This window comes from Phacochoerus africanus, chromosome 5, assembly GCF_016906955.1.
Source record: "Phacochoerus africanus isolate WHEZ1 chromosome 5, ROS_Pafr_v1, whole genome shotgun sequence".
Classification (NCBI taxonomy): Eukaryota; Metazoa; Chordata; class Mammalia; order Artiodactyla; family Suidae; genus Phacochoerus; species Phacochoerus africanus.
In genome coordinates this window covers 48127198-48141676 of record NC_062548.1, presented here as the reverse complement: position 1 = coordinate 48141676, position 14479 = coordinate 48127198, and the positions used below count along the sequence as shown (strand labels likewise).

The following is a 14479-nucleotide window of genomic DNA, read 5'->3' as shown; positions in this document are numbered from 1 at the left end:
TTTTCCCAAGGGAGAATTCTGTAACTCAGGATATCTTGCTTAACATTGGTCCTAGAAGGAGAGACTTGAGAAAAATCACTGCAGTGATAGGAAGCAGTGATTGTTGGGACCCAACAAGGGTACATTAAGAATAGGTGGGGCAGCTGACTTCTTTCTTTGGTGCTTCGAGATTGGCAATTTGGAAAATGTAGCAAATTTAGTATATCTGGACTTCTTCAAGGTCTCTGGTTTCTTGTGGAGAAGATGGAGAAATGTGAGCTGAAAAGAGTAATTAGGTGGATTCACAGCTTGTTTCTGGGCTTTTTTTTTTTTTTTTTTTTGCTTTTTTAGGGCCACACCCACAGTATATGGAGGGTCCCAGGCTTGGAGTCCAGTCAGAGCTGCAGCTGCCGGCCTTAGCCAAAGCCACAGCAATGCAGGATCTGAGCTGAGTCTGCAACCTACACCACAGTTCACGGCAATGGATTCCTAGTCGGATTCGTTTTTGCTGCACCACGACGGGAACTCCTGGGCTATCTTTCTTCTTCTCTCCACCTTTACTGCCAGGACTCTCAGCATCTTTTGTCTGGATTTCTGGAATAGTCTCCTGAGCATTTTCCTAGCCTGCAGTCTATTCCTCTTCAAACCATTAAGCAGAACAGTCTTGATAAAATAAAGGTGTCTATTTTATTCCAAGGGTCAGCCAGGTTTTTCTGAAAAGTCCACACAGTAAATATTTTTGGCTTTGCTGCCAGATGGTCTCTGTTGCAACTGCTCAGCTCTGCCTTGGTAATGTGAAACTGCTACAAATGGGCGTGACTAGGTTCTAATAAAACTTTATTTATTTACAAAACAGATGTAGGGCAGACTTGGCTTGTGGGCTATAGGTTACCAATTTTTCACTTCCTTTTTTCACATTTTCACTCCCTTGTTTACTGTTACTGACATCCCAGTGCCATAAGCATCAAGCCCCGACTCATGGCCTGGCCTTGTCCTCCAGGTGATCGGGTCCTGCCTCTGTCCCACCCTCTTCCCCTGACATCCTTCCTTGTATGCTCTGCTGCAGACATGCCACACTTTGGCTTCTCACAGCATATTTTGCTTTCCCCTCTTCTCCTCCATACCTTTGCACTTGCCATTTCCTTTATTTTCCCTTTCCCTCCCGCAGATAGCTGATTTGTTCTCAGACTTCAAACCCTGGTGGAGACGTCACCTCCTCTGAGAAGCTTTTCTCATTCCATGTAGTTTAGGGTGCTTTCCCCACGGTCCTGGGAGGTGCTGTGTTACGTCCAGCACTTGCTGAGTTCTGTCCCTTAACTCGTCCTGCCCAGAGGAGGGCCTCATGCCGCAATAGTCACGTGGTAGGAGTGTAGACAAGTAAATGATGAGGGCAGCCTGGAGAAGATAGAACTCTTGAGGGTGTTAGGATTTTCAAATACTTAGAGGATAGGAAAGGGCTCTCGTTCTTTGTAGACTCAAGGGGAAGATTAAGAGCAGAGGGGAGCTCGGGGGGACAGATTTCTGGTGGATGTGAGAAAGCTGTGCCCATAGAGCCAATCAGACATCGAGCAAATGCTTCAGCAGTCGCGAGTCCCTCACCTGAGGTCTGACACCCCTTGGATGGGACGGCCTTTACGTTGAACATGATAATTCATCTACGGCCAGAATGTAGCTGGACGCAGTATTCACTTGGAGCCTTGACAGCAGGCCTGCAGAGGTACCCAGCGTGAGTGATTTTCCTCCTTCCCCCTCAGCCCAGGGCTTACTGATATTTGCGGAGCTGATATCTTCGGTTAAGAGGACGCTGGCTCGCCTCCTTGTCATCATCGTGAGCTTGGGTTACGGCATCGTGAAGTAAGTACCGGGGTGTGGAAAAGACACCATGTTTCCAGTCCCATGATCCCACCTGTCTAGGTTATGACCTCTGGGAGACTGGACACCTGTCAATCGTGTAACGCAAATCCCATAGGGAAATAGCTGCAAGGATGTATGTTTAGAGGGCTCCCATGCGCTGGCAGTTTTCGACTTTCCTCAAATAAAGATCCTGAATTTGAATTCCAGTAACGTTTTATAGTTAGAGGAATAATCAACTTTTAGGATAATGGAAAATTTTTAATGACTCTTAAAGGTCAGACCATTTTCTGTTTCCTAGATATCAGAGTTGCGTGTTTTGATTGTGTTTGAGATTTTGCAAGAGAGGGAGCTCTGATTAAACACCAGGTCAGCAGAATTTCTGTCTGAAACCTGACTGTCCCCCGGAGGACCCAGTTCCTCAGGACCTGCTCAAGCAGATCTTTTCTACTTCTTACCTGTGAGTTACTGGCCATGAACAGGGTTCGCTAAGACCTCTGATTCCCAGAGGCTCAAGCCTCCTGACTGGCCCACCTGCTACGTCTGAGTGCAGGTCCCTATCAGCTGTCAGGTCCCCCTCGTCCCTCAGCAATCCAAGCACTGACTTCACTCCATCATCAGGGTTCCCTGTGATTTCAGTATCCATATGAGGGTCCCTGATCTCACCTCCTCACCTCTGCTTCTCTTAGTCACCTCCCCTCAACTACTGAGTCCCACGGCCATTTTCTAGACTTGATTGTTACTTATTTATCTTTATGTGTAATTGCACCCTCTTCCTAGTGACAGATTTAAGCCATCCACTTTTCAACCACCACCCCCCATTTATCTTCTCTAACGTGTCACCTGCAGTTACTCTTGGTCTCTGGGGTGGCCTCTGGCCTATTGATCCTGCCACCTTCCGCAGTCCAGCAGGGCACTGAACAATCCTGCCACACCCAAGGCCCTCTGCCTCTCTGGGAAAGCCCAGCTCTCTCTCTGCGCAGTCTCACCTGGGCAGCAGAGTCAGCCTTCGGGAAAGCCCAACCCTGCCCAGTTTCCCTTTAGCACTGCTGGCAGGTCTCAGCCCCCTGCCAGTTTGTGTTTTTACTCCCCACTCTTCAGAAAACCATTTGCTCCTTCCCTCTCCTCACACCTCCCTACCCTCGTTCATCGTAGCTGATCTGGGTTCTTTTCTCACTGAGGAGATAGAAGCCGTCAGAAGGGAATTCTGATGTACTCCTGCTGTTGAAGCTGTGTCATCCTCCCCAGCTCTGGACCACACATCGTGTGTTCCTCCTGTAAGGCACCGACTGTCCCTGCATGTGCTCAGTCCTGCCCCCACCCCCACCCCGCCTTGTGCTCTGGATCCTGTTAGCTCCTCTGTCTGTTCCTGAAGGCCATCTCGTTTTCTCCTGTAGCAACACTTTGCCTCTCTGGCCCCAAATATGTTGCTTCATAGGCATCAGTGCAGCTTTGAATCCCAGAGAAGAAGGCTTGTTTTTCTGAGTCAACAGGATATAACACTGTTTCCTAAAATAGATACCTCAGAGCAGGTGCAGACGGGCCTGATTAGGCGGTGGCCTCTCTGGCGTTGGAAGTGGGGCCACTTATTCTAATCAGATGCATTTTACTTACCTTTCTTTTTCTTTTTTCTATTTCCTCCTTGTTCCAGGCCTCGTTTAGGAACCGTCATGCACCGGGTCGTTGGACTGGGGCTTCTTTACTTTATCTTTGCGGCTATTGAAGGCGTGATGAGAGTCATTGGGGTAAAAACTACATCATTCCACTCTCACCTTTTTTGTTGTTGCTGTGAAATATGATTTTACTTTATATCTCTTGAATGAATTTTTTTTTCTCTTTATGACTGCACCCAAGACAAATGGAGGTTCCCAGGCTAGGGGTCTAATTGGAGCTATAGCCGCCTGCCCCTTCATCACAGCCACAGCAGCTCGGATTCTGAGCTGTGTCTATGACCTACACCACAGCTCATGGCAACGCCAGATCCTTAACCCTCTAAGTGAGGCCAGGGATCGAACCCGCATCCTCATGGATGCTAGTCAGCTTTGTTTCCACCGAGCCACACTGGGAACTCCTTGAGATGAATTTTTAAGGGTAGGAAATTTGAAAAAAAGGTCCAATTTAACGTTTTTTTCTCCTGTAGACTATGTCCCATTTTAAAATACATCTTGAAAGTAAAAGACTAAACAGAGCACTTTTAAAAAACAATACGGTTGGAGTTCCCATCATGGTGCAGTGGTTAACGAATCCGACTAGGAACCATGAGGTTGCGGGTTCGATCCCTGCCCTTGCTCAGTGGGTTAAGGATCCAGCAGTGCCATGAGCTGTGGTGTAGGTCGCAGACATGGCTTGAATCCTGCGTCGCTGTGGCTCTGGTGTAGGCTGGTGGCTACAGCTCCGATTCGACCTCTAGCCTGGGAACCTCCATATGCCGCAGGAGCGGCCCAAGAAAAGGCAAAAAGACAAAAAAAAAATAAAAATAAAGATAAATAAAAATAAAAAACAATACGGTTATGAAGGCAGCGCCTGATGTCATCCCAGGAATTAGCTCCATCTCAAAAATGTTTATGATTGTTCTTTATAAAGAACGTGTGCCTTTATCATCATGCAGTCTAAACAATTCATTTCTCGCTTAATCCTTGGTTTAAACATGTATATGTGAACAGAAAGTTAATTATACTTTTCATGCATGCAGACGTCACATGTCATCACTCTCAAGTCTCGGCTGGTTATAAATTTTCCCTGACTGTGTGGACTCAGTAGTTGAGGGATTCAACAGCCTCCACTCTTGGAGGAACCGGAAGGAGGTAGTGTTCTAGGGAAAACGGCTCTCGTGATGTGGGCAGCAGTGCTTCACAGAGTCCTAATTAATACTTGTATCTGTGAAGACCCCTAGACTTCTGGCTCTCAGTTTTCCTTAATAATATGGTTCATGACTGAGTGATTAAGAAGCTAATTAGATTTTTTATGTGATTCAGAGAAGTTTGTCATTTTTACTCAAAACATCTTTTGGGTTAGGTGTTTGAATCAGATCACTGCACACAGAGTGAAGAATCTGTATATTGCCACAGACATTTAATTTACAGATTTTCATCTGCCCCTTAGAGCAGGACATTTGTCCAGTAATGTTAAAAGCCTCACTCCTCTTCTGGTGTCATTGAGACAGCTGCTTTCTGTGTTAGACACAGCTGCCCTTTTCCTCTTTGACTCCTTGAAAGGTACGCTTGTTTTAACCTTTACATGAAGAACTTGGCATTTACATACATAATTCACAGAAAACTGATCTTTGCTAGAAAGAAAATAGGATAAATATCCCAAATATAAAGTACATTGTATTTCTTTAAAATTTTACATGGTCCTAGATGTCACTGTTTTAAATATGATTCTCTGTCAGCTCTTGAGTAGAATATGTTTCCAATCCATGGTTTGTTTATACCCTTCCATCCAGTTCCTTTTCCTTATGTTATTTTTTTTTCCATGCCCTTTCACATGCGTGGGGAGGATGAGGAGTCCACTTCTGTAGGAGTCGTGGCTGAAGGTTTGGTGTGGACAGGGCAGAGATTGAAATGGTTGACCTAAATGGGTGGGACATGCTGTATTTTATTTGCCACTTTAATGATACATTTTTACATTATCATTGGACAAGTTGGGACAAACTAACATTTGTTGCTGCCAAAACAGGTAACTTCCATGTGCTTAAACACAATTCTGTTAGGCAATAAAATCTTTTATGTGGCTTTTTTTGGGGGGGCCGCACCTTTGGCATATGAAAGTTCTCAGGCTAGGGGTCAAATCAGAGCTGTGGCTGTTGGCCTACACCACAGCCACAGCAATGAAGGATCCAAGCCACCTCTGTGGCCCACGCCACAGCCCATGGCAACACCAGATCCCTAACCCACTGAGCAAGGCCAGGGATCAAACCCACAACCTCATGGCTACTAGTTGGGTTCATTACCACTGAGCCACAACAGGAACTCCTTATGTGGCTTTTATAAAATGATGCGATGAGATAAATTGTTCTTTTTTTTCATCAGATGATAATTATTATAATACAGTGAAACTTTTACATTCAGATTTTTTTTGTCCTATTTTTATCTTTCAGGGTTCTAACCATTTAGCTGTTGTTTTGGGTGACATTATTTTAGCAGTTATTGACTCCATTTTTGTATGGTTCATATCCTTTACTGTGTCCTAAAATAGTTTTTTATATCATTAAAATCAGATTGTTTTAAATTTGTAATAATAATAGAAAGAGGTATAATTATGCATTATCGTTACCTCAATGTAGGAATTTAATTGAAGGTGGAAAAGTAACAATTCCTCAAAGAATATCCTTATTTTTCCCATTAGTTTAGCAAACTTAAATGCCCGTGTTGAGCGGTCTGGTTGAGGAGAGAAAAACATAACTAACAGCAACATAGCAGTAGTAATTGCTACTTTAGAGAGGTGCTATGCAAACAGAGGACAGAGAGAAATTAATTCCAGGGTGAAAATCAAGAAAGACTTCAGGGAGGTGGTTACATTTAAATCGAGACTGATGGACCGGACTGGTGGGGTTTTACTAGGAAAACAATTGCGGGGTGTGTGTGTGGGGGGATCATTCTGGGAAGAATTGGGAAGGAGCAAACAGTCAGGAGCATGAAACCATAGGGGCAATGGAAGAATGCCTCAGAGTAGTTTGCCGGTAGGTGATGTGAGTGGAAGAATCGTGCAAGGGAAAGATAGAATGACATGCTCAAAAGTCTAGAGTTCCTTCTGAAGGTGGAAACTAGTGAGCAGTTGAAGCTGTACAGGTGAATGACATGATGAAGTCTGTGTTAGAAAGAACTCAAGGATGGCATAAAAGATGCTTTGGAAAGGAATGTCTAGAGATGAGCAGTTTAGTGAGGAGTGGTCCGAAGAACTGATGGTGAAGGTTGGAAATAGGACAGAGGAGGTGGAAGAAAGACTCTCACCATAGACTGGCCAGAAACAGGCAGGGAAAGGGAGTGAGGGCTTCTGGGGTGTTGTGTAATCCCATTTGCATGGTTGGGGCCGTGTTGCCATCTCAGAGCAGTAAACTTGGAGATGAGCTTTGAGCTGCCCGGGGCATTAGTGTGCAGAAGAGAGTTGGAAATCCCAGCCTGGGTCTGCAGGAGGAATCAGAACTGGTGATGAAGGAGGGAGTCATCTTTGTGTGGGAGAAGCTTACAGCCATGGAAGCCACCTGGGAGAGCAGGTGGAGCAGCAAGTGGGGAGGAGGCAGAATAGGGTCTGGAAGGGTGGAAACATGCCTGGAAGGATTGCCCTGAGTGAAGGGAGATGGGAAATCCAGGAAAGTGGCCTGGGGTGGAGGCCAGGAGAGCTTTATCCGGAGGGGTGCTGAGCAGTGGCCAGCACTGCCAGGATGAATCCCCAGGGCGCACCTGCCTTCCGTGGGTCATTCCAGAAGTCACAGTGGGACCGCAGGAGAGCAGGCTCGGTGGGGGGCAGGGGCGGGCCAGAGGCCGTAGCACAGCAGAAGTTTCAGAGACTTAACTGATCCCTGAGGCTCCTCCACATTGAGGCAGCAACTCAAGTTGAGTCTGGGGAATTCCACCATTTTTTTCTCCAAGGCAGGGCCCTCTAAAATGCATTTGTGGAAATAGGAGAGATTCTAGAAAATCTATGGTCATCAGAGCAGAATGCAGGGTTGTGCAGATCCAGAAAATATTTTTTTAATCTGTTTCTTCAACATTTATGTCCTCTTTAAAACCTCTCTCTTATAAGCTTTTATATTTACAAAGTTCCTTTTGTTTCCTCTTTCTTTGATACTTGTCTTTTAGCTTTTAACATTAAATGTTCTTTTGTTGTGCTTGTGTTTCCATTTCTCATCTTTGGGTTCTGGCAGCAGCAATGCCTTTGCAAACCTAACGAAAGCTGTGGAGCCTCTCTTCACAGATGATGTGTAAACACACACCTCACAAGAAGACTGTGTTGTACAGTGAGGCATCTACAAACCTCCTAAATTATGTCCTTGTATCCCCTAGTGTCTGAGGGGTGTCTAGTGAGGGATAATGCCTAACTTAAAGACTCGTTTCTGACCAAACTTGCTTAAAAATTGGATTTGCCTTCTGTTGAGAGCTACCATTTAAGAATCCAAGTTTATTGAATAACATTATAGTTAAATAAATCTGATCTTTTCTGAGTCATTTATATATCTTCTTCTAGTGTAATTTTTCATATTTTCTACACTAAAAAATACATAGAATCATTCGGTTGTTAAAAAGGTGAAGCCCATTCCTCAGTTCTGCAGGTGAGCAGGGCTGCCCACCACTACCCTCCAACTCCCGGCTCTGAGTACTCAGCCACCGTGGAGCCGGCTCTGCTGCAGCCTCCTCCTGTGTTAGGGCTTCTCTGCTGCAGCCTCCTCCTGTGTTAGGGCTTCTCTGCTGCAGCCTCCTCCTGTGTTAGGGATTCTCATCCAACTTGAGGCGGAAGGCAGTGCAAACACACCTGGGACCTGGCGGGGTGGAACCGCAGGGGAGGTGAACTCGCCACTGGCTCAGCACCATCTCTAATCTTAGCGCCTTACCCTCTGTCATTGTGAGTTAGACAATGTGCTTAAGGTATTTATTCAGTTTGGAGTTGTCTTATTTCTAAACTTGTATATGCTTAGAGCCTTTAACAAGTTAGGAATACATGTTCTTCAATCAACTAATTGAGCTGTGGACTTTGCATTTTAAAAATGTATATTATCTTTCCTCCTGGTAATGTAAAGATAAGTGTTTCAAAGATTTCTTGTTCTTAACCATCCACAAGGTGGTTCATTGGGAAAAATATACCATAATGCAGAAAATACCAGAGAAACGTGGCTGCAAAGGCTCTAATTCCATGTGGATTTAAATGAGGGTAACTTACCACCTTTATGGGCAGCATCGGCTTTGGTCCAATATGATGAGCCAGGTCGGGATGGGGAGATAAGGAGAATAATGGGAAAGGTTTGGCTTGCTTAATTATTGATTTTTAAAATAAAGACATTTGAGGTTAAAGTCATAAAGAAATCCAGAAATTAAAATTCTCTTGGTTAGTATTTCGTGGTAAGAGAAAAGAAATTCAGTATCCATTTCTGCTCCAACCTGAATTTCTGACATTCGCTTTTAGATTGCTGTTTGGCAGTTTTCCTTACGGTGGTGAAAAGTCTGCTTTCTCTATACAAAATGTAGCGGGTTTCCTAAATGATTACAAATGACAAGCCACAGAAGCAGGGCTACGTACATATAGGGATCATGACCCTGCTTCCTTTGCTTTTGATGAACCTAATCTGGCTCCTCCTGTAAGAATCTAATTCTACAGAAAAAAAAAAATAGCCTAAAAACACCAAAAGCTATAGCCCTCCTGCCTCCTTTTTTCTGCTTGTTTGTTTTATATTTTTTGCTGTTTTGCTGCAGGCAAATGATTCTGATCTTGTGCTTCTGGCCAGCCTCCCTCTGTCTCTTCTTGACTCTGGCTTGTGCTGGTGGATATCCTTTTCCTACCGCAGCAGCACGTTCAAGGTGATTCTTGAGTCAGGATGTTGGGGCCTGTGTGCTTTCGTTACTGCTTTATGAGTATTTGGTCTTGATAATGTTTACTGAATAAAGCATGTTTGCATTCCTGTAAAAAAATTTTTTTTAATTTTATGGCTGCACCTGCCAGGGTCCTCAGCCAGGGATTGGATCCAAGCCGAAGCTACAGCCACAGTGGATCCTTTAACTCACTGCCACAGGCTGGGGATCAAACCCACACCTCCTGCAGCAACCCGAGCTACTACAGTCAGATTCTTAACCCACTGTGCCATAATAGGAACTCCCATTTCTGTAAATTCTGACAGTAGCCTTAATTGGTTGAATTGTGTTATTTTAGAAATTGACCTTCTTTTGCAGCTTATTGATCATTTAGGAAGATTGAAAAGCATCTTTTGGTAGTACTAAAAGGAAGTTTTTGATTAAAGAAGTATTTGGGATTTAAAGTAAGAGGCATAAGTCTAAATCGTACTACTTCCATTCCTTTGCTCAGCTCTGTTACCTACATTCAGTGTGTGGCTCCTGAGCAGAGGGTGGTGAGCGTACAGGGGGAGCAGCTCCGTTTATGGAAACTTGGCTTGAGTGCAGCTTCACTGCTGAGGGGCCAGTGGACAAACCTCTTTTTGCTTCTTCATACCTGGCAGTGTTGCCCTTTGCCTGAGCCCTGTGCTTCCGGAAAACAGCCATGGTTCAGACGCCTCCACCCTTTTGTGTTCCAGGAAAAGGCTTACTATAAACAACTCCTGGGAACTCCCTTGTTTACTTAGGACCAGGCCAAACCCAGACCCAGGTACCACTGACCAATCTGAACAAAATCCCAGATTGGACCAAGCTAAGCCTTCTCCTGTCCCCGGGTCCCTGAGCCTTCCTCCACCCGCAGCCCTCATCTATGGCCCCTCCTGAGACTCTGCAGACCTCGAGGGAAGTCATTCCCTGAGCAGCTGGCCCATCAGGCCACCGGCTCCCCACACCTGCTGTTTTTGAGTCTAGTTTCCTGCTTTCGAAAAGCCAAGCCCCCTCCTGCCCGACCTTTGGGACTGTCACAGGTCTTAGAGTCGGAACATTCTCCCTATGTGGCAATAACCTGAACGAAGTCGCTCCTTCCCTACCTCTAGCTTTATTTTACTTGACATATTTCAGTTTTTTTAATTTATAAAATGGAATTGATAGATGACTTATCTTCCAAATTATGGCCATTGAAAGGATAAAATGCAAACAGACTAGACACAACAACATAAGAAAGAAACAGACAGAAAAGCACAAGCCCAATGGCATGTCCTAATGGGATCTGTAAAGAGGATCTGGCCCAAGGGCGACTTGGCATTTAGTGTGTGTCCTACTCTCTCCTGTGTTGCCGGAACTTGGCATTGAAGGAGCACATCCCAGGTCTTCTTGCTTACATTATCTTCTTGAAGTTTGTTCATTTAGTTCAGACAGTGGTAAATTGTAAAGCAAGGTCTGTTGATAAAGTGTGTTTCATGGTTATACAGAATTGGACAAGAGAACATATTCCACGTTTCTAATCAGTTTTAAATTATAGAAACTATATTTATCAGTGCTAATTTTGGACATGTAGTACAAGATTCTTATTTTGTTGGGTTTTTTAAATCTTAAATGTGTATTACTATTTAAAATGTTTTTCCTTAACTTTTTTTCCACATTTTTATAAGTTTGGCACAAACTATGAAGACTCTAAGGCTAAGAAAGAACACAGTGAAATTTTCTTTGTACAGGCACTTTACAAATACCCTCATCTTTGCCATACTGGGTAAGCTATTTAATTTTTCTTTTATAATACATTATTTGGAGTTCCCATCCTAGCTCAGTGGTTAACGAGTCCAGCTAGGAACGATGAGGTTGCAAGGTCGATCCCTGGCCTCGCTCAGTGGGTTAAGGATCTGGCATTGCCGGGAACTGTGGTGTAGGTTGCAGACGAGGCTCGGATCCTGCGTTGCTGTGGCTCTGGTGTAGGCCGGCAGCTACAGCTCCAAGTACACCCCTAGCGTGGGAACCTCCATATGCCGAGGGTGTGGTCCTAGAAAAGACAAAAAATAATAATAATAATACATTATTTTAGTCTTGCGTGTTCCTTTAAAGGTTGACTTTTTTTTGGTGTGTTTCAGCATCTGTAGTGTTTATGGTGTGGACAACAAAGACATTTAGAATTGCAAAATGTCAATCAGTAAGTATAATCTTGCTATTTGAACAGTTTTCATTTTATTTATTTATTTATTTATTTTTTTGTCTTTTTGCCATTTCTTGGGCCGCTCCCGCGGCATATGGAGGTTCCCAGGCTAGGGGTCAAATCGGAGCTGTAGCTGCTGGCCTACACCAGAGCCACAGCAACGCAGGATCTGAGCCGCGTCTGCAACCTACACCACAGTTCCCGGCAATGCCAGATCCTTAACCCACTGAGCAAGGGCAGGAATCGAACCTGCAACCTCATGGTTCCTAGTCGGATTCATTAACCACTGCGGCACGACGGGAACTCCTTCATTTTAAATTATACTATTTTATCTTGTGTAAGGTTGAAGACTTTAGTTGTGTTTGTAGAGAGAGATAATTTTCATGGAGATTTTCTCTTTACTTTGAATTATTTTATATAGAATGATAAAAACATTTGCCTCCTTTAAATGAGTCTAAAAAATCTCCTTTTGCAATTATGCCCTTTCTCACCTTCTTTTTATATATTTTGAGAAGGAATACTTTCCCTGTATAATTTAAGGTACCAGAAAGTCTTTCTCTTCCAGTACACAATGTAATTGTGTTGTTTTGTATGTAATTGAGACTGTAAACCTTAAGCCAGACATGTCTCTAGGCTGATATACTCATTATGGACACTCAAGAGATACTCTCCAGGGCTTCTCTAGTTAGAAGAAGATATATTTCTTAGACTTAAAGTACAAAAGGACCTCTTGGGGGGGTTCTTGATTTGGAAATAGTTTCTATTTCTACCTAAACCATTTTAAAGAGCCCTCTGAAAACCCTGGGTTTCTGCTGCCTTAGGGATAATTTATTGAGAGAAGAAACTGTTCTTGTCCAAAAAAAAAAAATTAATTGATCTCTGAAGCCTTTGTAAACCTAATTTTTTTATGATATTGTATAATTTGTTAGGATTTTATCGATCTGATTGGTTATAAGGGGGAAGTAAACATTCATTTTGATTTTATAAAGATAGCATTTCTTAGTCTTAATGTTTCTTAAAAAAGCATGTACTTATTTATTTGGTAGAGTTACTGGTTGGAAAGTTTTCAATAGTATTTGCCATTATATACTATTTGAATAGGAAATCTCTATGTTTATTAGAAAATTAACTTGTCCTGTTTGAATCATCCTTATTATAGGATTGGATGGAACGCTGGGTCGATGATGCGTTTTGGAGCTTCCTTTTTTCACTTATCCTTATTGTGATAATGTTTCTGTGGAGACCATCGGCAAATAATCAGAGGTACCTAACGTAGGAGAGTTCAGGTTGGGCAAGGATTTGTTCATCACCTGTTACAGTGGTCAGTTCAAAAAGCATTTATAGAAGCTGGAGAGGTAGTCCCTGCTGATAAGGAGTGAACAGTCAAGTGGGGAGACAAACAACAGAAGCAAGACAGTGAAATAAGAGATATATAAACTAAGCCCAGCAGAAAGACTCCCTGAAAAGGCAGCATTTATGTCACGCCTTCAGGAAGCGAGTAGGACAGTGGATGGCTGACCTAGGAAAGAGTGCAGGTGTTCTGGAGTAGCAGAAACAGACACGGCATACTGTGGAAGCCATCGAGGCATCCCCTGTGGTTAGTACTCCTGATGTTGGAGGCATATAAAGCTAGAAAGTAAAGGTGAGACCAAAGTCATAAAGAGCTTGACTGTTCAGAAAGTTGTACTTTAGACCACCTGCGGCAGGAGGCCCCACTGCTTCCTTTGCCTTGTTCCTCTTCCCCATGGAAAACGCTGTTAAGGTTCTTCCTTCTTGGAAAAAATGAATAAGTATATACTAGCACGTGTGTTTCTGTCTTTAAAATTATACAACAGCAATGATAATACACACATACATATATACACTGTCCTGCACTTTCTTGTTTAAACTGTATCTTTCCTTATCTTGTATAGATTTATCACTTTTAATGGATATATGGCATGCCGTAATATAATTGTGGTGTAATTTATATAAGCAGTTTCTAATTGTTAGACACTTGGTTTCTAGGTTTTTTGCTCTTATCAGAAATGCTTTTTGAATGCTGTTGGACTTAGTGTGGCTCAGTGTACTCTATTTTCACTAATCAGATTACCAATTTCTTTTTAGTTAGGGGATAAAAATAGTGGGTAGGGAGGTAAACTTGACACGGAGGAAAAAATACAGCAGAGAATTCCCTTCCCTGAACATTATATATTGCAAAGAATTTGATCCACTTATGCTTTTACCAATGGGTTCGGAACTCCAGTTTCACAGTTTCTTCACAATAACCTTTGCCAATTTGAAAGTAAAATAATTAAATTTTTATCATTTCAATTTATGAGAAACTTTTAAAGTGCAGATATTTCTTAAAGTATGAGATGACTGTTTTAGATATAAACTGAAAATTGAATAAGTTTAAACACATAGTGAAACTCCTCCTTGTTTTTGATATAGATATGCCTTCATGCCCTTAATAGATGATTCCGATGATGAAATTGAAGAATTCATGGTAACATCGGAAAATTTAAGTGAGTGATTCTATTTTATTATTAAGTGGCCATTGTATATACTGTAACATGGAGTTCCCGTCGTGGCGCAGTGGTTAACGAATCCGACTAGGAACCATGAGGTTGCGGGTTCGGTCCCTGCCCTTGCTCAGTGGGTTAACGATCCGGCGTTGCCGTGAGCTGTGGTGTAGGTCGCAGACGCGGCTCGGGTCCCGAGTTGCTGTGGCTCTGGCATAGGCTGGCGGCTACAGCTCCGATTCAACCCCTAGCCTGGGAACCTCCATATGCCGCGGGAGTGGCCCAAGAAATAGCAACAACAACAACAACAACAACAACAAAAGACAAAAAACAAACAAACAAAAAAGTCAATCAACTTTTTAGCAAAAATAGTAGCATGAGATTTATGACGTATTTAGAAGTGTAATGTATGATTGTAGCACAAAAGAAAAAGATGTAAA

At 43.1% G+C, this 14479-nt stretch overlaps 1 protein-coding gene across 3 annotated transcripts in view; it reads left to right on the top strand.

The window, feature by feature from the left end:
• The window catches only part of TMEM87B (transmembrane protein 87B), a 44492-nt gene that overhangs the window by 18867 nt on the left and 11146 nt on the right, over positions 1-14479 (top strand). For 2 of the 3 annotated variants that reach the window (XM_047781188.1, XM_047781190.1), the window contains exons 9-15: positions 1734-1833; positions 3482-3575; positions 5930-6001; positions 11010-11118; positions 11474-11532; positions 12695-12798; positions 13969-14042. In XM_047781188.1, coding sequence (XP_047637144.1) covers positions 1734-1833; positions 3482-3575; positions 5930-6001; positions 11010-11118; positions 11474-11532; positions 12695-12798; positions 13969-14042 — 612 coding nt within the window. Of the gene's footprint in view, positions 1-1733; positions 1834-3481; positions 3576-5929; positions 6002-9236; positions 9309-11009; positions 11119-11473; positions 11533-12694; positions 12799-13968; positions 14043-14479 lie in introns of all 3 variants that reach the window. The other variant, XM_047781189.1, reaches the window with a different exon arrangement.